The following is a 23,482-nucleotide window of genomic DNA, read 5'->3' on the forward strand; positions in this document are numbered from 1 at the left end:
CAAACCCATGAAGTACGGGATCATGACCTCGGCCGAAGTCAAATACTCAACCGACTGAGCCACCCAGGCTCCCTAATTTTTAAAATTGTCTTTGAAATCTTTTTGTACATTTACTTGATTATGAGTGAGTGTGATGCTCTGGAAATTCTTATCAAACAAACAAGTGAGAATATACTTGGATAGTCAGAATTTGAAGGCGCTAGAACATTGTCTAGATTCCATGTGCTGCTCTACTGCTTGGAATATATTCCAATATATCCATTGCTGCTGAACACAAATGTAAAACAATTATCTATGCCAGTCTACTTTCTGTTTGTGTTGCTGGATTTTTTTTTTATTATATTATATCATACATGGGTGGGTAAAAATGACTTGCTTTTTTTTTTTTAAGTCTCCTGCTGCACTCTTAAGGCAACAATTAAGATATTTTAAAGTTAGTCTAAAAAAACAACTGAATAAAAGGCATAGAATATCAGTCTAAAAAAAAAGATACTTTAAAGTTGACCACTTATGCTACATGTGACATTAAACAACCAAGAGCCTATGTGAAGGATAGAAAGTAATGGATCATAAAAGGGCAAAAGAGGGGCGCCTGGGTGGCGCAGTCGGTTAAGTGTCCGACTTCAGCCAGGTCACGATCTCGCGGTCCGTGAGTTCGAGCCCCGCGTCGGGCTCTGGGCTGATGGCTCGGAGCCTGGAGCCTGTTTCCGATTCTGTGTCTCCCTCTCTCTCTGCCCCTCTCCCGTTCATGCTCTGTCTCTCTCTGTCCCAAAAAAATAAATAAAAACCGTTGAAAAAAAAAATTTAAAAAAAAAAAAAGGGCAAAAGAAGCGTTACCTACAGAAGAGCTTAATGAGAAATCTGGAGACTAACACACTTTGTAGTTTAAATTTAAAACATCCAGTAACTACAAAGACATAGACTTACTTTGCAACATAAATACAATGAAAATCTTAAAGGCAATATGAAATAGAGTGAAAGAACACACAAAAAAAGCTACATTACAACTTGATACACTTGCACAAACAAAACAAAACAAGAGGTTAAGGTGAGGAAAGGTTATCCAGGATAAAATTCAGAATGTAATAAAGGATTAAATAAACCTTTAGGCCAAAATAAACGGTTGATACAACAGCTTTGTTTTATAAATATACAACTGAGTACAAGGTACCAAAAGAACACATCTTAAAAACTAGGGTCTCTTTACATATCTTAAAAGGCTTCAACAATGGGGCACCTGGGTGACTCAGTCAGTTGAATGTCTGACTTCAGCTCAGATCACGACCTCATGGTTCATGAGTTTGAGCCCTGCATCAGGCTCGCTGCTGTCAGAGCAGAGCCTGCTTCGGATCTTCTGTCCCCCTCTATTTCTGCACTTCCCCACGCCCCCCGTTCGCTCGCTCTCTCTCAAAAATAAATATTTTTTTAATAAAGGTCTCAACAAGACATAAGCAAAAAAGGCACAATATCAGTGAATTAAAACAAAAAGCAAAGTGAACAAAATCATAATAGAAGAATGAAAGGAAGATCACCAACTTTGTGAGGAAAAGACTAAAAAAAACAACTGAAGAGATAATGAAAAGTTCAAGTAAAATATGAAATGATACTATATCAGTGAATTGACTGCTAAGGTAAAACAGTAAATACAGGTGAGTCACAGTAGGGCAAGGTAGGTCACGTGAAGACCACAGATCAGGGACTTGCCCAAATGCAAGTCCAGAAGTAGAGTGACTCCTAGGGGTAAGGGTGGAGGAGCCAGAAAATATTTGTCTTGTTTATTCCCCAGGTATCAGGCTCAATGTAGGCTTAGAAGACAATTTAACTCTTGCAAGGCAGTGGACAAACAGTATCTTCAAAGCATAAACATTTATCTCCATGCTATGTTAAAATGTTACAGTCCTTCCACAGATGAGAATATCAAATCTCATTCTTTCAGTAAGCAAATACAGTTAGTTCTTGGCACCACAAATTAATCTTAAGTGGTAGTTTAGGTTAAAAACATCTCACCCTTTTCAAAGGAGATGGGTACATTAGTTTCTCTGAAAGACTGATTCCCCCTCACCATCCTACCTAACCTATCAGAACTCTATCTTACCTATCACTATCAGATTCTTCAAATAAAATGTCAAGTTTTTTCCTGTTATAACTAAACCCTGCAGTGGTGGTGACCACAATGCCAAGATTCTTCCACCTCATCACCTGGTGGTGCTGTAGAGAAGACTGTCCCAGAAAATACAAGGTCTGTTTCCTGGTGATTCACAATCAGCTCGGTAGATTTCTCTCCCTTTCTATCATTTTCTATCCATGTCAGTTTCCAAACTGACAAAATCAAAAGGCCAGACGCACAGGATAGATCAAACATGGGGAAGGTGTGTGAACTGTGCAAGTACCCCTACACTGCTCCATCAAATCCCTGATTCCATCCATTACTCCTTCACCACTTCAGTTTTAACCCTTCCCCCAGGCCTGTCCCGTCACACTCGCCCACCCTCTCTTTGGGCCAATGTCCTTCATCATGCCTTGCAGACCCACTTGTGTGCCACTCTTGTAACCCAGGTCTTCTTAAGTAGAAAATGTTTTATCATAACTCTCTTTTAAGAGGTGGGATAAGTCCAAAACACCACAATTTGTTCTGAAAGCTATTTGGTGACCACTACAAAAGAAATTCCTAAGCAGAGGCATGATCTAATTAACTAACACAGGAACTTACTCAAATCCGAAACTCCCCCTCTACCATCCACCGTGTCCCACACCAGATAGGGCCTCAGCCGATTCTAAGGATAACCCTGTTAGAGAATCCCTGACTGAACTCAAAGGCTCGGAACAACGTGAAGAGTAAGTAATCTGTGGATGCTAGTGTGAGAGTAGGATGCAGTAGTTACCAATAATGCAGCTCCTGTGGCTTCAACGTGGGGCGTTCCACTAGGACAAGACATCGAGTTCTAAGTCTTCGACCCCTAGCTCACTATGCTCAGTCATTGAAAAGAGATTGGTCCATCTAGACACCCCCACTATACACCTCTGTGAAGACCTTAATCACTTCACGACTGTCCCTTAAGGGCAAGAGCCGCCGCACTTGCACAGTTGCTGCAATGGCTGGAATATTTCCTGCGACACTAGAGACAGGTAAATAAAGAAATTGCATTCGCTCCGAGGCAGGGGGAGGGGTCTTCTGCTAGTGAAGAGTTTACATAATGCAACAGAAGACCAGTAAGCTCTGCAGACCTGTCAATGGAGACGCCAAGGCTTGAGCTCCTCTCTTCCCACCATCTCTAAATACTCTCCAAAAACCCGATCTGCCCTCCCAGAGACCCACGAAATTACACCTAATAATGTATAACAATATGCACACGCTCGCCCTAAGCTTTCCTACCCACTTTTGTTACTAAAATACAAAAAAGCAGACAAAAAAGAAAAAAAAACACAAAAAACCCTAATCTCCCACTTCTGAGTCCAAAGTATGGAATAACCAAACGGAGCCGGGGAGTTTTCTCTCCGCTAAAGGGGCAAGCAGAACAAGGAGCTGCCCCAAATCGACACCACGCCCTGTAATGCAATGACAAGCCCTAAAAACCCCACAGCGGCGGGGCAGCCCCCTTTCGCGGCTTGGCCCGGCTGGGGCCCCGCGGCCCAGCAGCCGCCCTCTCCCCCGGCCTTTCACAAAGGAGAATGGTTCAGTCCAGAGCATCACCCAGCACCTGATCCCTCACAACTGGGGGACGGGCAAGGAGCGGGGGAGCGAGGAGGAGGATGAGTTATGGAAACCAATTCTAAGAGCTTTAGTTTTGCAAAGACTCTTGGACCAGCACTGGTGAGCAGGCATGAGCGGGAAGCCTACCTGAACAAGTCCTGGTGCTTCCTTTCCAGCCAGCGTTTCAACTCACCCTTTCGGAGAACAAGGCGCCTTCCGGCGGAGCATGGCCAGCCCTCGCCTCAATCTAGCTTGCTGGTAGTCCATTCTCCCTCGGCTCCTCCCACCTCCGCTCCCACCCACCAATGGTAGGGCTGACGCCCGGCCTCTTCCAGCAAGGTAGTGTGAGGGCCATCCAGGAAGTCTCTGGAGGGTGGGAGGTCCTAAAAGGCTGAGAAGGGTACGTAGGCAACCACAGATATGCCTGATTGAAAATAAAATCTGGCGGCAGCTTGCCTCTGACTGCTCAGTTCACAGGCGTTCAGGCCTCTCGGTATCTTTTTTTTTTTTTTTTTTTTTTTTTGACCCCCGCCGGTGGGGGCGCTCTAAACTAAAACATTTAGTTACCTGTCTCAGGGAAGCCATCTTGAATCGGGCCGGTGCCTTGGGGACGGGGAAGAGGAAGGAGTGCTTAAGGAATTTGAAGCCCTTTCCGGAGTTCCGTCGAACTACTTAGGTCCAGCCCTCACATACTTCATATAACCAGAATGTCCCCAGTCACCATGGGCTGGAAGAGGACTTAGTGTAGTTGGAGGCAACCACCACCCCCCTCTCATAGGAGTGAAGAGATCTTACCAAAATCACAGCAGCAACAAAAGTCAATTTTTTGAATGAGAGTGGATTTTCCCAGTCCTAGGAAAATCCTTTATAGACACCTCATTCCTCATAATATCAGCGTAAGACCAACATAAGCTATGTATCTATTCTAGGTGCTTCCAATCCTAATGCTTCACTTACAAGTTTTCCAGTTTGAGTTTGACAGTATCCGGGACTGGGAGTTTCTTATAAATGAACAGGATTTAGGAATTTTTTTTTAAGGGCCCCAAATTCATCACTAGACTCAAACAATGTGTGAATATGAGTAGAACACATGATAGAGGTCTTCCAGAAGAGATTATGTGTGAGGAAGGCCATTAGTGAGGACGGCCTTACACTTCCGTGTTTCCTAGTCTAAATCTCTATTACAGCTTGCTACAGGAAGGTTTTGCTTTTTGAAATTGAGTGAAGTGAATCCTTCCAGATCATAAAAAGGAATTTCTCAGGGAATAATATATTTGCATAGTCAAACATAGTAGGCACTCAGGGTCAGTAAGGAATCAAAGCAATACTTTTTGCCACAGGAGTGGTAAGACTTGGCCAAAAACATTTCCCTGTATATTGAGCAAAATCCATTGGCCAAATTTCCCCTTGGCTACTTACTGCCATTATCATTATCAATTTGAGGTATTAGAATTTACCAAAACAATATACCAGCCGTGCCATTGGTGTGCATCTGTAAATGCATATACAGCAATGATCTTAATTTTTATGTTTCTGGAATAAAAACGAATAGGTTCCTTCTGCTTATTTGGTACAAAATAAACCTATCAAACTAGTTACAGGCATGGAAAGGAACGGGTGTGCCCGCTCTACTAATTTCTACTATCTGCAATGATCTAGTAGTTTGATTTACTGCTTGCAATAACATTAACCATGGTCCTGCCCTTTTAACTTTTTAAGTAGGCTCTATCCTCAAGGTGGGGGCTTGAACTCAGAACCCCTAGATAGAGTCCCTTCCTCTACCGTCTGAGTCAGAAAGGTGTCTCTGGTGCTGGCCTTTAGGAACCAAACACCCTTATTATCTCTTAACTACTATTCTTTGCATTGGGGGTGGTGTGGGCTGGGGAATCTACTTCCTTTAATTCTTCAAGACCATTTCACTCTGAACATCAGCAATGATCAATACATTGCCCAAGTAGTTTTCTCATGCTTTCCTTACATTGGTGAAATATCTAAGTATACAAGATTATGAGTGGGTTAAATTCATTTAAAAAAATTTTTTTTTACATTTATTTATTTTTGAGAGATAGAGAGAGACAGCGTGAGCAGGGGAAGGGCAGAGAGAGAGGGAGACACAGAATCAGAGGCAGGCTCCAGGCTCTGAGCTGTCAGTACAGAGCCCGATGCGGGGCTCAAACCCACGAACCATGAGATCATGACCTGAGCTGAAGTCGGACGCTTAACCGACTGAGCCACCCAGGTGCCCCTTAAGTTCATTTTTTTTTAGTAATCTCTTTACCCAACATGGGACTTGAACTGACAACCCCAAGATCAAGAGTCCCATGCTCTTCCCACTGAACCAGCCAGGCACACCGCCCCTCCACCCCGCCCAACCATGTGGTTTTAATAACAGAATAGGATGTGGGATTTCAAACTAAAAAGATATGCTCCAAGGGAGCCTGGGCAGCTCAGTCAGTTGAGCACGTGACTCTTGATATACACTCGGGTCAGGATCCCAGAGTCATGGGAGACTCAGGTCAAGATCCCAGAGTCATGGGATCAAGCCCTGTGTCAGGCTCTGTGCTGAGTATTGAGCCTGCTTAAGATTCTCTCTCTCTCTCTCTCTCTCTCTCTCTCTCTCTCTCTCTCTCTGGGACACCTGGGTGGCTCAGTCTATTGAGCGTCCGACTTTGGCTCAGGTCCTGATCTCACGGTTCGTGGGTTCGAGCCCGGCATCAGACTCTGTGCTGACACCTCAGATCCTGGAGCCTGCTTTGGATTCTGTGTCTCCCTCTCTCTCTGCCCCTGCCCCATTCACACTGTCTCTCAAAAATGAATAAACATTAAAAAATAAACATACATTAAAAAAAAATTCTCTCTTCTTCTGTCCCTCTCCCCAGCTCATGCTCTCAAAAAAAACAAAAAACAAAAAACACCTCCAAACTAACAAAATGGTATGCTTTGATGACTCTGAAAGCAACAGATCTAGACAGAATGCTCTTTGACCAATGCTCTGATGCCTCCCAGTCACTGAAGATTTTTTTTTGGCTGCTAAAGAAAAACTCCTGTACAGAAACTACACGGTTTTAGTTTTGTCTCAACTGTGAGGGGACTGGCTAGCCTCAAACTCAACAGCCTCAAATCCCTTTGGAACAAGGTAGGATTAAAAACAAAACAAAAGCATAAGCAAAGCACTACCCTAGGGGCACTTGGGTGTCTCAGTGGGTAAGCCTCAGACTCTTGGTGTCAGGTCAGGTCATGATCCCACGGTTGGTGGGATTGAGCCCCTCTTTCAGGCTTCACGCTGACAGCACAGGAGCTTGCTTGGGATTCTCCCTCTCCCTCTCCACCCCTCCCACACTGGCACTTTCTCTCAAAATAAATAAGTAAACTTAAAAAAAAAAAAAAAAAGATTACCCCAAATGTCAAAAGTCTTCAAACTTCCTGAGGTGTAGTGTTAACTATTATTACTACCACTGGGGGCAACATACAGTATAAAATGAATGTATCTGCAAGTTGTGAGGAGCACCAGGTCATATATGGAAGTGTTCAATCATTATACTGCACACTGAAACTAATTTACACTGATTAACTGGAACTTAAACTAAAAAAAAAAAAGAAATAAAAAGTATATCTCACGGAGGCTTCTTCCAATACTTTTGACACAATTTCCTAGAAGGAGAGTATCTATGTATGTCTGGGATAAAATCAGAAAGAACACATGAAATATGAGCAGTTGGATACATGCATATATTTAATAATGAAACAATTCGTCAACAACAAAAAAAATTAGAAAAATTCATGAGACCCTAGTGCTGTGGAAGAGAATGGGACATCAAGGCAAAAGATACAAAAACTGACCCAGAAGGCTGCTTGATGAGTGAAGCAAAGGCAGATTAGCTTAGTATTATACGCCCTTGAAAAGAAAAATGGCTAGAGAAGTACCCACTTATTTGACTGCGTGGAAGCAGACAGCCTTACTATATGCTGCATAGAATGGAGGCAAAGGGAGAAAGAGACAAGCAGGAAGAGCAATATGGAATCCAGGGTGGGCAGACCAGAAGAGACTGAGATAGTTAAGAAAGATACTGTAAGACCTTTTGTTTCCTCTGCAGTCTACAATAAACCTGTTCCAACTCTTTAAGTATGTCAGTCAAATCCAATGATCACATAATGAATAGCACTAGGCATTGTGAAGGAATAGTGGAGGGTGTGGTTTACAAAAGTAAAGGGATAACATGGTTCCTGCTCTCAGGGAGCTTACAACCTACATAGGAGACAGATTCCACACAGAAAACAACTACAAAACAAATTTACAAAGTAACATAAATATAAATAAATATACAAATGAGTAAACAACATACAAAAGCTCATAGGGTACTGCGTCAATAATCATTTAGAAGTCCCTAGGCCAAAGAAGGCTTTCTGAAGGAAAAATTTTTGGACTGAGTATGTTAGCAGAGAGTAGGGCATGTGCAAAGGCATATAAGTGGAAGTATATATGTCATGTCCAGTAAGCAGATTAGCTTGATTAGAGTAGAAAGTCTAAATAGGTCTCATTAAGAAGTGTGATGAAACAGTAAGGGTTTAATTTGGTGAAAGACACTGTAGTGTTAGGTCCGGTCCCTAAAACAAAACAAATGGGGAAAGAGGTTTTCTTTAGGTAATAATAATAAGTAGCCACAGGTCCAGGAGCAACTCCACTGCTCTCCCCAAAGTTTTGTAGTTAACTCCGAGACAGAGAAACTAGCAATGGGATGGTGAAGTATTCAGCATCCTTGAGCAGTTCAAGCAGAAGGAAGTGCCCTCTACAAGAACTCTTAGACAAAGTGGCAAGTACAAACAATCAATAAAATTCCTAGATAGAGGATCCACCATCCAAAGGTCAGCCAGTCAGATCCCAGGAAAATCAAGTGCTCAAGCAGAATGTCTTCAACCCTTGTTACTAATTCTTGGTGGGGAGCAAATTGTATATGCTTACAAAAGAATTTATTTTTCAGCTACCATGACAATCGACTCTGATCCTAAGATTTTAGAAATTAAAATAGGAGGATGAGAAGAGCCCTAATCTATAGGGAATGCTCACGTCCCTGAAGAAGGACAGGTCAGTAAGGGCCCAAATTCTTCCCTGGTCTTAAAGTGGGAAGGCAAAACATCACACCTTGAAAAGAGGCTTTTCTCAGCCAAAGCAAGTTAAGACCTCTTTCTTTAAAGCCTATTGATCTGAAGCTGTTCCAGGAAGGAAAAAAAGAGTCCAGGCCAGATATTCAGCAGCAGCCAGAGTTGGACCCTATTTCACTAGAGCTCCGCTGGGAGGCGCTGGGTCCCACTGACGTTGAAATACACTGCTGAGGACCAATCTTGATGCCATTTGCCTGGAAAAGAAAAGAGGCAAGAGTTCCCACCTCAGTGCTAAAGTACATTGGAGAGAAAGGTGGGTGGGGGGGCTGAGCTAAATGGGTGATGGGCATTAAGGAGGGCACCTTGTTTTGATGAGCACTGGGTGTTGTATGTAAGTGAGGAATCACTAAATTCTACTCTTGAAACCAATATTACACTGTATGTTAATTCGACTTTCAATAAAAACTTGAAACAAAAAAAAATAATAATAAAGTAAATGGGAGAAAGAAGAGGCACAAAAAGAAAAATCATTAATGACATTTTCTAGAAGCAGATATGGCTTTAGCTGTTAACCATATGCCCTAGGCAGACTGTTGTGGAACAATAACTGTCAACAATAAAGATGTGATGACCAGCTCAGGTAACAAGTGACCCTTGTGCCCATTTTTAAGGAGACTGTTCTACTTGGGTTTCACAGCCATGTGCAGAATCAGGATGAGATCAGGTAAGAGTAGGAGGAGGCAAAGAGTGATGTTAGCATAGAATTCTTTTTGTTTTGCCCCAGAATTTGCTTTATAGAAATGGCTCTGTTGAGCAGTTAGGAATTACACCACCCCTAAACTCTAGGATGCTAAAAACTGAGGTTGCAAAGAAAACCTCCTGTACTATAGTATAACCTTTTAGATTGCCAACTAATAACCTCTTTAAAAAAGAGAAAATGATGACAGGTTTTTGTGTCCATATATAAAAAAGATAAAGTATGAACTGGCATAGCTTCAAATAACATGATGTTAGAAAGGAAATGCTTACATTCTAGGGGGGTTTCTTGTCCTCTTCAACAGAAAGCAAAGTTAACTGTCGGTTCCCCACCCATTCTCACCTCATTGTGAACATCAAATAAACCCTGCTGGATCTTCCTATATATTTCTTTGGCTGTGTTAATGAAGGCCTAAAGGAAACATAAATCGTATTATTAGGGTCAAGTTTAGGTAGAAAATTAAGAAAAACAAATGCAAGTATTATTCCTATTTGGATTTCTAAGGTGAATTAGGAACCATTAAGAGACCAGAGTAAAAATACAGAAGGTCCCCCAAAGTCTCTATTTCAAAATGAAAAAAGGGACTGAATATATAGTATTTTGATACTAACCCAAGATGTTCCTAGATTGGCACCTTCTCCAAATAAAACATGCTCTGTTCTCAATTAGTTACTAAAGATAGTCAGTAGCAGGCTTCAGAATAACTACAATAGAACCCATTAGACCCTCCAACTAAAATATTTACAAGTAATGTGGAATCTAATCCACTTATTAATGTTACCCAAGGCAAAAGTTAAACCGTAGGAATCAAGGCCCAAAAAATGCAACAATTCCCTTAAAGGGAGATAAATGATCACTGTGACCACAAGACATCCTTCCTTTACTTATGTCTTCTAAAAGAGAATTCTGAATAAAAGGATAAAGATACGGTGTCATCTCTGAAAAGTCTTCCCTACTTTTCCCCAAGCAGTACCTCTTCAACATTGCAGGCTGTTTTGGCTGAAGTTTCCATGAAGATAAGTCCATGCTCCCGGGCAAAGGCCTCTCCTTCTTCTCTCTTCACATCCCTACGGGACTCTAAGTCACTGCAAGAAGTTGAGGAGAAAACTCAAAAAAGATCCAAGTGAAAGAAGAAACTCTTATTTTAAAAGAATCCTAGTTAGAATCCTTCAACCACCAGTTAATACGTCACGAATGCATATCCTATAGGACATTCTCTTGTACGGGGTTAATGATTTCTGTAGCCTCCTGGAAAATGGTTCTTCAAATTCATGACAGCTACTGTAAGGTTGAGACTAATACCTTACTCTATTATAGAGAAAAAGGTTTACAAATGGATAGGGGAAGCCCTATAGTTCCTCAAGGCTTCCTGTGCCCTATGCTTCTTTTTGGAATGAGATCCAGTGAGAGCCAAGGGAAGAAGATGAAAAGGGACTTGCAGTTGTTAGAAAGTAAAGTTACAGATGTCCATCCCATAGCAGTGTCTTTTTCTTTTACTAGAATCAACCCACAAGAATAAAGTGTGTCAGGAGTAAGAACACAGTTGCCTTAATTCTCACTAGTCTCACTGTTAACATATGTAATAGCAGTTTACCACCACAAAAATAAAAGATTCAGAGAAAAATGAGATGTATAAAATTAGGTGATATGAGGGGGAAGAAGGTGGAGCCATGGACTGAGAAAAGCAATTAAGTGGCATGGAAAGACCTTCTGACAAGACAGGACAAAAGGCTGCAGATAAGGTAAGGACGGGTTGTGTGACTGTCATTTTTCTAACTGGAAATTTGCATTTCGGAGGTTTCCAGTTTTCCAACCATGAAAAGAAATCAAGGAGTAAGTCCAGTGAAGAACAACAAATCTACCAACTGCGTATTTATCATTCACCAGCTGTGTGAAGACCAGGGAAGAACTATCCATCTAAACGTCCACCTCTAGCCCAGACACGCCTCTAAGCTCCAGACCTGTTATCCACTTGTCAGTTCTTCGTTTCCAGTCTGATGTGTAAAAGGCACCTCAAACATAAATCAAAATAGAACTTGATCTTTTCCCTCTTTTTTCCCAAACTGCTTCCGCCCCAGGCTTCTACATCTCCATACCGGGCACAAGCTAAAACCAAGATGTTATTATTTTTTAATGCTTATTTATTTTGAGATAGAGCACGCACCCACAAGAGCAGGGGAGGGGTAGAGAGAAATGGAGAGACAGAGAGGGAGAGAGAGAGAGAATCCCAAGCAGGCTCCCCGCCGTCAGCGAGGAGCCTGAATGAGGGGCTCGATCCCACCAACCATGAGATCATGACCTGAGCCGAAATCAAGAGCCAGAGACTTAGCTGACTGAGCTACCTGGGCACCCCACAAGACATTATTTTAACAGCTTTTCCTTCTTCACTCCAAATACCCAATCGTTCCCAAAGTGAGGAACTTCCAAACTGTACCTTAACGCCATCCTGGTGTCACCACCTGAGTTCCCGCCACCATTCTCATTTGGACTACTGAAACTGACCTCCCACTTCAACCCCTCGAGGGAGCTTTTAAAATCTAATCAAGCCACATCTCTGCTGACAACTCTTAAAAGCTTCCTACTGTGTTTAGAATAAAATCCACACTGCTTCCTAAGGCCTGAAAGAGCTACGAGACCTGGCTCCTGCCTACCTTCCCAATCCCACCTTGCAACATTCCCCCTGATTCACCCCAACCATACTTTTTTTTTATTTTTAATGTTTATTTTTGAGAGAGAGACAGACAGAAGGGAGTGGGGAGGGGCAGAGAAAGAGGGAGACACAGAGTCTGAAACAGGCTCCAGGCTCCGAGCTGTCAGCACAGAGCCTGATGTGGAGCCCAAAACCACGAACTATGAGCTCATGACCTGAGCCGAAGTTGGACGCTTAACTTCTTTCAATACCTAACTTCTTTCAATACCATAACCTTGCTAAGGTTCTTCCCAGTTCAAGGCTTTAAGTTTGTTCTCCCTGATACCTTTTTCTTTTTTTAAACTTTGCCCACTGAACTCTTACCTGTTCTTCAGATTCTGGCTTAACTGTCACCCTTAATTAAAAATAGGTACCCTGTCATTCTCTTCTATAGCACCTTTTTCTTCCTTCACTGCATTTCTCACAATTTGTAATTAGATACAAATCCTTCTATATTTAATATTTATGTCTCCACTAGACTATAAGCTCCAAAAGGCCACTGGCGTGACTCTCTTTTTTCTCACCTTATACACTCAGGGTCTGGCGAATAGACATCTAAAACATAGTTCCAATAAATTAGCACAATTAGTCTGTGGCCACAGTTCTCAAATGCTGCACTCTAGGCATTACTATGAACTCATAAGGGTGCCACAGGATACTTTGAATTTTCAAGGGTGGGGCACCTGGGTTGGTAAGCATCTGACTTCGGCTCAGGTCCTGATCTCAAGTTTTGAGTTGGAGCCCCACATCAGGCTCTCTGCTGTCAGCGCAGAGCCTGCTTTGGATCTTCTCCCTCCGCCGCCCCTCCCCTGCTCATGCTCTCTCTCTTTCTCAAAAATAAACAACTTAAAGAAGCAAATAAATTTTCTTGGGAAACAGTTAACACTTGCCGTCAGAACACCACATGAATTACAAGCCTAAGACAGTTTGCGATGTCGCTGTCACATCACAATAGATCCCGTTCAACATTTGCCTGTGTTTGTATAACCTCAGTTTTTGGCAGCTGCTGTGATAAAAAAGTACAAAATCAATTTGGAACAGAAAATGAGAGTGGCGATGACCAATCTTGATTCCAACTTTGAGAAGTTGTACAGTCCTGACAGGCACACCCAAGTCATTGGTAAGTAATTATGGACATTTAAGGATAAAATTAAAATTTTTTCTTTCATGTTTTCCATTTTCAAAGTCACCACGTCATAATGACAAAAAGACTTATGTTGCTTAGATGTGTTTAATAACAAAACCGTTGGGCATTTCTTTTGGCCTATGGGTGCCACAGAAAACTTACTCAGAATAAAAAGTGTTGCTGAGGCTGTGGAGAAATTGGAACCCTAGGGTGTGGCTGGTAGGAATATAAAATTGTACAGCAAGTAGGAAAAACAGTATGGCAGTGCCTCAAAAAAGTAAACCTGTAATTTTGATAAGATCCAGCAATTCCACTTCTGTAATTCAAAGAAATGAAAGCAGGGACCCAAACAGGTATGTGTATACTGATCATGACGGCAGCATTATTCACAATAGCCAAGACAGAAGCAACCCCAGTGTCTACCAACACCTAAATAACAAAATGGGGCGAGTAACACACAAAAGAGTACCATTCATCCTTAAGAAGGAGGGGGGCACAGTTGGTTAAGCGTCCAATTTCGGCTCAGGTCATGATCTCACAGTTCACGAGTTCCCCCCACGTTGGGCCCTGCACTGACAGTTGCAGACAGCTGCCTGGGATTCTCTCTCTCTCCCTCTCTCTCTGCCTCTCCCCCACTCTGCCTCTCCCCCACTCTCTCCCTCTCTCAAGATAAATAAAATTAAAAGAGGAAAAAAAAGGAAGGAAATTCTGACACATGCTACATTATGAATGAACCTTGAGGTCATCATGGTAAATGAAATACGCCAGTCACAAAAGGACAAATATTATGATTCCACAGAAATGAGATGCCTAGAGTAGTCAAATTCATGGAGACAGAAAGCAGAATGGTGATTGCCAGGGCCTGGTGAGATGGAGAATGCAGTTAGCATTTAACGCGTACAGGGTTTCAGATGGGAAGATGAAAGGTTCTGGACTCAAATGGTGGTGATGGCTGCAAAACAATGTGAATATGCTTAATGCCACAAAACTGTATACTTAAAAATGGTTAAAACAGTAAATTCTACATTATGTACATTTTACAATAATTTTTTTTTTTTTTTTTTTACTAAGAGTGCTACAAACCAAAAAAGTTTAGGGACCAACTGATTTAATATCCACAGAGCACTTATATGACTTCTGCTCATTATTTCTACAAATAAAATTTCACCTTTTATTCCCAATCAGCATGATAACCATGTTGGAGCTGGAGTGTTGCCGGGCATCCTCTAACCAGGAGGTCAGGTGGTTGAAGGTTTCACGCCTACAGCAGAAAAGTTTAGAAAGTCACAGGCCCATTTCAAAATGCCAAAGTAATTCCGAAACGCTTGGCAAAAGAGGGAAATACATGTGTAAAGAAAAATACTAGAAAAGCCATTCCTCTTTAGCATTCTTAACAGAATCAGTCTATACAGAAGAAAAAGATTTCGAGGCCATCAGGGAAAGTCTCCCTCCCGCCCACTTGACCTGACTCACCGTGTGATATCATACACTAGCAGGGCTCCAGCTGCGCCCCTGTAGTAGGAACGGGTGATGGAACGGAAGGATTCTTGCCCGGCCTTTCCCACCAACACGGCAACAAAAAAAATCCCAACAAAATCAGGTTATTTCCAGAGAAATTACTTGATCCCATGCCAGTCAACCACAAAGGACTAAATTTTAAGAAAGAACTTCTCTTAGGGCGCCTGGGTGGCTCAGTCGGTTAAGTGTCACGATCGCAGGTCATGATCTAATGGTTTGTGAATTCAAGCCCTGCACCGGGCTCTGTGCTGACAGCTCAGAGCCTGGAGCCTGCTTTGGATTCTGTGTCTCCCTCTCTCTCTTTCTCTGCCCCTCCCCCACTTGTGCTCTCTCTCTCTCAAAAATAAACATTAAAAAAAAATTTTTTTAAAACAACTTCTCTTAAGAGAGGTAGAGAAAGGAAACCTGACTTCCCAGGGGGATGTCCAGGTGGGAAATTAACATTTTTCAATGAAAACGCAGTTGACATTAGGGGTGGGTCAATTGTTCCTGTGACACTGTCCATCAAAAAAGAATGTTTAGCTTCCCTGGCTCCCAGTCACTCAATGCCAGTAACACCCCATGGTCAGTATGACCGTCAAAAAACATTCCCATACATTTTCCAATGTCCCATAGGACAGAACAACTGGAAACAGGACTAGAAACTCAAAGAACATTTTCAATCGCAACATGACATTGAACATACCACATTAACTTTTCTGTTTGCAGAAAGTTTTATCTGTAAAAAAGAAACTTATCTTAGAATGCCCTGTCTAATGGAAGTTTCATTCCAATGGGTCAGTGTAGAAAAGTGGTCAGATACAAAGCACTTAAATTCGGCATATCCTAATTGACATTTTGTGTTCCACTACTAAAGGCAGGACTACCAAGACATCCCCTGCTGGGATCTTGTCAAGGCAAATAAGAATCAGAAACAGGGAAAGAAACCTAGGGCCCAGGACAGTTTTCCTTAAAAAACCCAACATTCACACTCTAATCTCATTTCCAATAGGGGCCAAGATATTTATAATTGACCTATTTATTAATGCCCCCATATACTGGGTACTTCTGCTTTCTTGATGGAATAGTTGTATTTTTTTCCCCTCAGAGAAAGCAAAAGCATCTCTTAAATAACTATTTTATTATTAATAATATCCTGGTATTTAACCTGTCCTATTAGAAAAGTCTTCACATTCTTGGGCTGGCTCAGTCAGTAGAGCATCCAACTCTTGATCTTGGGGTGGTGAGTTCAATCCCCATAATGGGTGTAAAGATTACTGAAATAAATAAATCCTTAAAAAAGAAAATGTTCACATTCTTGAAATCATTTATCCTCATATCCCTACATAAAGGTTAGGAAGAAAGACTACTATTCATATTTTAAAGATGGGAAAACTAAAATGTGAGATGAGGAAAAAATGGCTTTCTCATAGTATACTGACAATAACAAGGAATGCTAATAATAATACAAACGGGGAAATTCAGGCTCAGAACGGTAACTGGTCAAAAGTTATAAAATCTATAAATACTGAATCCATATTTAAACTTAGGATATTAGGGCATCCTAGCATAAAACTTTGCTCTCCTAGCCATTATATCATACAATCTAAACACATGGGTTTGAACTGAGAAGAGAGTTCCAGTATGTTAATTCTAAGGTTACATTTCCCACAATAAGAGACTCTGTTTTCACACGAATCATACAAATGTTTTAGTGAGTTGTATGCCTGTTAGAACACCCAAATCAAAAATAATTCTAAAGAGTTTTGTTGGTAATATTAACAATACTTTTAAGATGTAAAACATACTTTTTCTCTGCAAGAGCTCACTTAACATTTTATTTAGTCCCTAATAGTTTTAGGTCTTAAATTGTCTGATTCCCATTTTGATTTTACCTTACTTTTTCTCCTCTTCCGCTATTGTTGAAAGGCCCCTTCGTCCCTGTGGCCTTCTAGGAACTAAAAGGGAAAGCTTGAGGCAGGCCTATGTGATAATTGAAGCACATGGCAGCATTTAACTTCAGCAGCTAAAAATACTTCCAGGGGCTCATCAGAAAATGCTGTTTAAAACCATATCCCTTTACTTTTTCATCTCAGTCCAGTTTATGAACCTTTGTTGAGACAATAAGCTAGAAAGAGTGAGTGGCTCAATTTGGGCTGTCTGCATTGGTTTGAGGTTCTCTTTGTCCAACCCCATTAAAAACATCTAAAGGAGCAAAGGATTAAGATGGGGCAAAGAACAGCAAAGAATTAAATTTTTTTTTTACCAGCACAGCACTGTAAATGCATTTTTCTCCCTTATAATTTTCTTAATAACATTTTCTTTTCTCTAGTTTACTTTATTAAAAGGAACAGTATATAATACATCTAACACACAAAGCATGTTTTAATTGACTACTTACGTTATGGGTAAGCCTCTGGTCAGATGTTTTTAGTACTTAAGTGTTTTTTTTTTGGGGGGGGGTCAAAAGTTATACACAGATTTTCGACTATATGGGGGTTAATACCCCTAACCCACATGTTGTTTAAGGGTCAACTGTAGTTTGAAGTATCAATTCCTACAAAGTCAGATAGGCCCATTTCCTAAAAATCAAAATACATTCTAAAGTAAAATACAAGTGAATTCAGGATTGACGAGTATTTTATACTAACTACAGTACAATGTCTCTCTTCAGTTAGCATGAGTTATTTGGGCAACTCTATGTACAGAATGAAAGAAGATAAAAAGTAATATGGTTTTCTAGGTGCATCTGGCTGGTTTATTTGGTGTAACATATAACTCTTGATCTCAGGGTCATGAGTTCAAGCTCCAAGTTGAGCGTAGAGCCTACCAAAAAAAAAAAAAAAAAAAAAAAGTCCTATGGCTCTCTAAATCCTTACCAATTACCAGAACAGTGACAACAAAAAACTCTGGATAACCTGATCTCTTTAAAAAATACCCTTCATAGTAATCCCTGAATATTTTCATGTAGGATGGCTTTGGGAGTGAGAGAATGAGGTCAACAAAGTGGGAAACCAAGGTGGGTAAGCAATGAGAAGATCAGGGCTGACAAGGGAGAAATGATCAGACTTACCCAGAGTAGCAGACAAGAAACACATCACCTTATAGGCAAGAATCTCTTAGAAATTTCAAACAGAAAACCCCAGTATGCTGAAACCTGGTATCTTTTTATGATTCAACAAAGATTAGTTCAATCTCAAAACAATTATTAAAAGGGAACAGAAATAAGGCCAGTTGCATCATCAGGCCATATGGTCCTTGAGGAGCCTGTCAACAGAGCAGTGGCTCTCAACTTTCTTATTTTATGATCCAATACGTCTCACGTTATACCAGGTAAGGGAAAAAAAAAAAAGCAAAAAAAACACAAAAGCCAGCAAGCCAACACTTTGACATTCTCTTAACCGTGACCATACCGCTGTCAGCTATTGGGTCTCCTGGCATGAAAACATCCATTTCTTGAAATGGTAAAGGTTTAAGTTAAAAGGACTACCAGTCTTGACATCTATAGGTTTCATTCTTTGTGACCTCCTCAGAATTTGTCCTGTGGCCTCTTTAGGAGGTCAAATCTTTGTGGGAAATATAAAAACCAGGAGATAATAAAAGGAGAGTTGCAACATACCCGTTTCAGTTAATAGTGACAACAAACCCCTGGGTCACAACAATAAAAGAAAGCAGAGAACAAGTGACAGCTGCTTAAGAAATATATGAACTTAACCTTAATAAAAAACATAGAATAATATCTCTTAGGCTTAATTGGGAGGAAAAGACTAGAGACAAACTAGCCAAAAAACAAGTTTGGAAGATTTAGAGTTATGTGGATAGTTCTTCCACTAATAGAGATGTAAAGTTATTCATGTTCCTATAATTAGGGCAAGCCACTAAGGGGAGATGTAAGTCTGTTCAGAAAGGCAAAAGGTTATTAAAATACTTGCAAATACAACCAAATAATGTATGAGAGAACATCATCCTAGTTGAAAGCACCTAATAAATCAGTGCATCCAAAAGTGGTAACAACCTTGGAGACTACCAGAAAAAGACTCTGCATAAAGAGCCTAGAGCAGCAAGTTAACTGACAGTTGACCCTGGAACAATGCAGGAGTTAGGAAGCCTAACCCCCATGCAATTAAAATTCCTCCAACTTTGACTCCTCCAAACCTTAACTGCTAATAACCTACTGTTGATCAGAAGTCTCACCCGATATATAATGTGTTGATCAACATATACTTTGTATGTTATATGTATTAATTTTTTTCTTAATGTTTGGGTTTTTAAAAAAATTTTTTTGATGTTTATTTATTTTTGAGAAACAGAGACAGAATATGAGTGGGTTAGGGGCAGAGAGAGAGGGTGACACAGAATCTGAAGCAGGCTCCAGGCTCCAAGCTGTCAGCACAGAGCCCGACATGGAGCTCAAACTCACGAGCTGTGAGATCACGACCTGAGCAGAAGTCAGATGCTCAACCGACTGAGCTACCCAGGCGCTCCAATGTTTACTTATTTGTGAGATGGAGACAGAGTATAGAGTAGGTGAGGGGCAGAGAGAGAAGGAGACACAGAATCTGAAGCAGGCTCCAGGCTCTGAGCTGTCAGAGCCCAATGCGGGGCTTGAATCCACCAACTGTGAGATCATGACCTGAGCTGAAGTCGGACACTTAGCCAACTAAGCCACCCAGGCGCCTCTGCCCCTCTGAGCCACCCTCCCTCTGCCCCTCCCCCCACTCTCCAAAAAATAAAAAAACAAAAAACCTAATTCCCACAGCTAGGTCTACTTTGCCGTGATTCTATGCATGTACAACAAAAACAAAACCACCACCACAGATTTGTGTATGTTTATGTATCTGAACACACAGAACAAGTCTGAAAGTACAAGCACTGAAGCATTCATACTGGTTTATTCTGGTAAGGCAGAAACCAGGATTGGAAGGAAGAAGAGGTTTGTGTGTGTAAAGGGGACATTCACATTTTACTCTACAGCTTTTAATTTTACTAGGACAAATACATTACTTGGGCAATTTAAAACAAAAACACAAAGACAGGCATTCAGAATTCATAACTGTAACAAATGAAAGTGAAAACTCTTTCCCTACTCTCAACTCCACCATCAGCCCCTCTCTAGTCCTCTGCCCCGGGGCATCAGCCTTTACTGTTGTTTGGATCTTAGTCAGGGACTGAGTTATCCTGTTCTCTCTCACCGTATCCCAGATTTGCAGCTTGATTTGTTTTCCATCAATGTTGACCATACGGGCCCCAAACTCGACACCTGTCAGTGAAGAGCAAAAGAAAGAATGTGATTTTCATGAACATCACCCACATTGAGAGGTTCGTGTTCTTCCCCAGTGAGGTGACTCATCCTCTGTCTGCCCTCAGTACCACTAAACCCATTACCGCTATTTGCTACAGTTAATTTTGTGTTCCTTGAGTTTCCATTTTCCTTTCAGAATTAAAAACCGTGTTCCAGATGATAATAACCTCAGGAATGTAACCAAAAGGCAGATGTGGAGATACCACTAATTAAGAAGTCAAGTAGAAAAAGTGAATAAATTTTTAGTAATATGAACACTTAAATTTGATTAGTAGTGTTTAATTTTCCGACTTTTTAAAACAAATATGTTAAAATTAAAAAAATATATATTTCCTAACATTTTCTCACTCTCTAGTCCAGTATTTCCAGTATTTTTGCAATTCTGTAATTTTTTGTTTGAGAAAAGAGCCCACCTAAGAAATAGGTTCTCAAGAGTGATACATTTCAGATCTCCAATAATTCCCAAAGTTCACCAGAAAATAGCTTTCCTCATAGTACAGAAACCGACAGTCTGGATAAAGGTTTTGGCTTACCTGGTATTCACCTTTTTTTTCTTCCCCGATGTTTATTTTTGAGAGAGTGTAAGTGGGGGAGGGGCAGAGAGAGGAACACACAGAATCCGAAGCAGGCTCTAGGCTCTGAGCTGTCAGCACAGAGCCCAACACAGGGCTCGAACTCATGAACCGTGAAACCATGACTTGAGCTGAAGTCAGACACTTAACTGACTGAGCCAGTTGTCCCAGCATTCATCTTCTTTCAAGTAATGTCAGAACAAAACTTAAAATCGAAGGTCGTTCACACTGAAAATACTTGATTGTAAGTCAGACAATTTGTCCTATTTTCTATTTTTATATAGTACTTTACTAGAGAATTCTGATTTCCAAGTAAGAAAGAGCACTAATTTAGGATCTGCTAAAAGGCTGATAGGTGTCTATTCACTGGCCCCATGCACAGTACTATCTGGAGTATCTCTCTCAACTCTAAGATGCTGCAAACAAAAGAAAGATATAGGGTCGCCTGCATGACTCAGTCGGTTGAGCATCCAACTTCAGCCCAGGTCACGATCCCACGTTTCATGGGTTCAAGCCATGTGTCCGGCTCTGTGCTGTCAGCTCAGAGCCTGGAGCCTGCTTCAGATTCTGTGTCTCCCTCTCTCTCTGCCCCTCCCCCACTCTGTCTCCCAAAAATAAACATAAAAAAAAAAAAGATGTAAAAAATGTTTCCTACTACTCTAGACTGTCTCATCACACACAGTGATAGTTACTGAAAAAAGTCACGATTTTTTTTCTTTCTGTACAATAGAATGGAATTTCAATGGCGAAGAATTAAAAAATAAAACTTGACTTTTATGCAACTTCCCCCAGTTATGCACTCAGAGATCCTTGTATTTTGCACATATTTTCTATCCAACTGCCTTACCTTGGTATACAAGACTGAATTCGGAAAGAAACAGAGCCTATGTATGACTCTAGCAAAAACCTGATCACGTCATTCCTCCATTTTAAAATGTCATTACCTTCAGCTGTTTCAAAACATGGTCTTTAATACATTCTCTAGCTTTATTTTTTGCCAGTGTCCACTTTAAACTTCATGCTGCAGCCATATTAAATTCCTTTCAGTTTTCCAAAGATAGCCTGATCTCTGCCATTCCTGAGCAAATGATATTCCCTCTTGCTCTGACCACTTTTCCATCTTGACAAGCCCTTTGCCTGGCTAACTCTGTTCATTCCATTTTCAGCCTTTCCAGATCAAAGTGCAGATTCTCCTCCCCATTTGCCATAGGAATTTACTTATCAGTATCTGTCCCCAGCCCCACCTCCTACATCAGAAGACTATAAACTACTTACGGGCAGGCACAATGTTTGCCTGGTTAAGCACTGTATCATTAGCACCTATTACAGTGTGGCTGTTCACTTCATATTAACATACAAAGATATTTTCCTGTTGATGTTATCCTCTAAATCCTTTTCTGACTCCATGAGTTATTTGGCTCTGAACAGGGCATTTGGGAGCAGAAGTAGCTTCAGATGTCAATAAGGTGGGATTTGAAAAGTAGCAATATGATAAAAACGGGAGTTAGGGATTTTACTCAGAAACTGTATTTGCATGGCAAGAAGGTTAGTTTCATATATATTCCTCATCTGGGGTAGGGTTAATGTAGATTATGCCAGCGGGCCCTATCTTAACACAAATGTGCAGCGGACATTTACGCTTCCCATGATCACCACTGTGATTCTGGAACTCTACTACACTCTTTTGTTTAAAAGTTTTTAGTTTCACCTACCTTTTAACTCTAAGTCTGGGATGGTTCTTCAAATTTACTTCTTCCTCTCCAACACACAAAAATCTGTATGTTGGTGACTACTTTGAAAAACATACGTGAGGTTAGCACTAGTTTATCACAAAACAAGGTCGGTTTTTTAATAGGTAGTTAAGTTTCCGTGGAATTCTTCATAAACATATTTGTGGGGGGAATCCTACAGCAATGAATCCATACCTCATGCCCATCTCTTAAGTCACCTTTCAATTATTTACTCCCCATTACACTACTCCCCATTTATCAGCATTTGGTTAGTCATTCTTAATTTAACGTAACTCTGGACTAGCTTAAAAATAGGAAGACGTAACTTTTTACTTCGAACACTGAAGGCTGCTAACTTTCCACTTCAGCTAGTCAGGTTTCAGTTCTCTCTTCTGGGACAAGTAGATGGACTTACCTATTGTGAGGTCGTGGACAGGCTGGAACCGCTTGTCCGTAAACTGCAGGAGGAGACATGACTTCCCCACACCTAAAAGAGGAAGACGCACGTTCTAAGACTCACGCGTCCCAAGAACAATCTCGAGTCAGGCCGTCCGGGGCTGGGGAAGGGGAGCTCCGAGCCCCGCCCCCGGCCGCCCCGCCCCCGCCCGCACTTCACTTAATCGCCCAGCCCACTAAATGAGCCCCGCCCCACGCCCCGGTTTGTGAGCTTCGGATCCCCGCCCCAGCCGTGAGGGCAGTCGCCCGCAGCTCACCTGTGTCCCCGATGATGATGTACTTGAAGAGATAAGCATAAGTCATGGTCCCGTTTCCTCTGGATTCCGGGTCCGCCCGACTTCTACAGCCACTTACCTCCGGCCTCTCTAGCCGCTCAATCTACCGATTTCTGGCCCCTCTAGCCCAGATCACGTCTCTATTGCCCTCCCCTGAAATCCTCTCTCGGTCCGTGCGACTGTAATAACCATACAGCACCTCCAGGGACGCCTCTAAAACTTCTACTTGCCATTATCCCACCAAGATCCAGGGGGCGGTAGCTATCCTTTCCGTCCGCTCCGCCTTC

General features: G+C 41.4%; 2 protein-coding genes across 3 annotated transcripts in view; both read right to left on the minus strand.

Annotated features, from left to right (window-relative positions):
* The window catches only part of CHD8 (chromodomain helicase DNA binding protein 8), a 62,059-nt gene extending 58,161 nt beyond the window's left edge, over window positions 1-3,898 (minus strand). Inside the window, exon 1 of the mRNA XM_047075416.1 lies at window positions 3,839-3,898. The gene's annotated coding sequence lies outside the window, so the exon portion shown is untranslated. The remainder of the gene's footprint in view (window positions 1-3,838) is intronic.
* A 3,499-nt stretch (window positions 3,899-7,397) lies between these two features.
* RAB2B (RAB2B, member RAS oncogene family) lies at window positions 7,398-23,448 on the minus strand. 2 transcript variants are annotated; one of them, XM_047075421.1, is made up of 8 exons: window positions 23,178-23,448; window positions 22,880-22,951; window positions 20,053-20,120; window positions 14,837-14,919; window positions 14,532-14,624; window positions 10,522-10,633; window positions 9,891-9,959; window positions 7,398-9,045 (listed from the first exon to the last, which is right to left on the minus strand). In XM_047075421.1, exons 1-8 carry the CDS (start codon window positions 23,221-23,223, stop codon window positions 8,938-8,940), a joined length of 651 nt encoding a protein of 216 aa, XP_046931377.1. In that variant the 5' UTR covers window positions 23,224-23,448; the 3' UTR covers window positions 7,398-8,937. The 2 variants fall into 2 exon arrangements, with proteins under 2 accessions (XP_046931377.1, XP_046931378.1); XM_047075422.1 differs by lacking the exons at window positions 22,880-22,951; window positions 23,178-23,448 and adding an exon at window positions 22,447-22,813.
* Window positions 23,449-23,482: the final 34 nt, after the last annotated feature.

The sequence above is a fragment of the Lynx rufus genome, unplaced genomic scaffold (assembly GCF_022079265.1).
Source record: "Lynx rufus isolate CCGP_SWC_20201006 ecotype Redwood Valley unplaced genomic scaffold, mLynRuf1.p SCAF_13, whole genome shotgun sequence".
Lineage (NCBI taxonomy): Eukaryota > Metazoa > Chordata > Mammalia > Carnivora > Felidae > Lynx > Lynx rufus.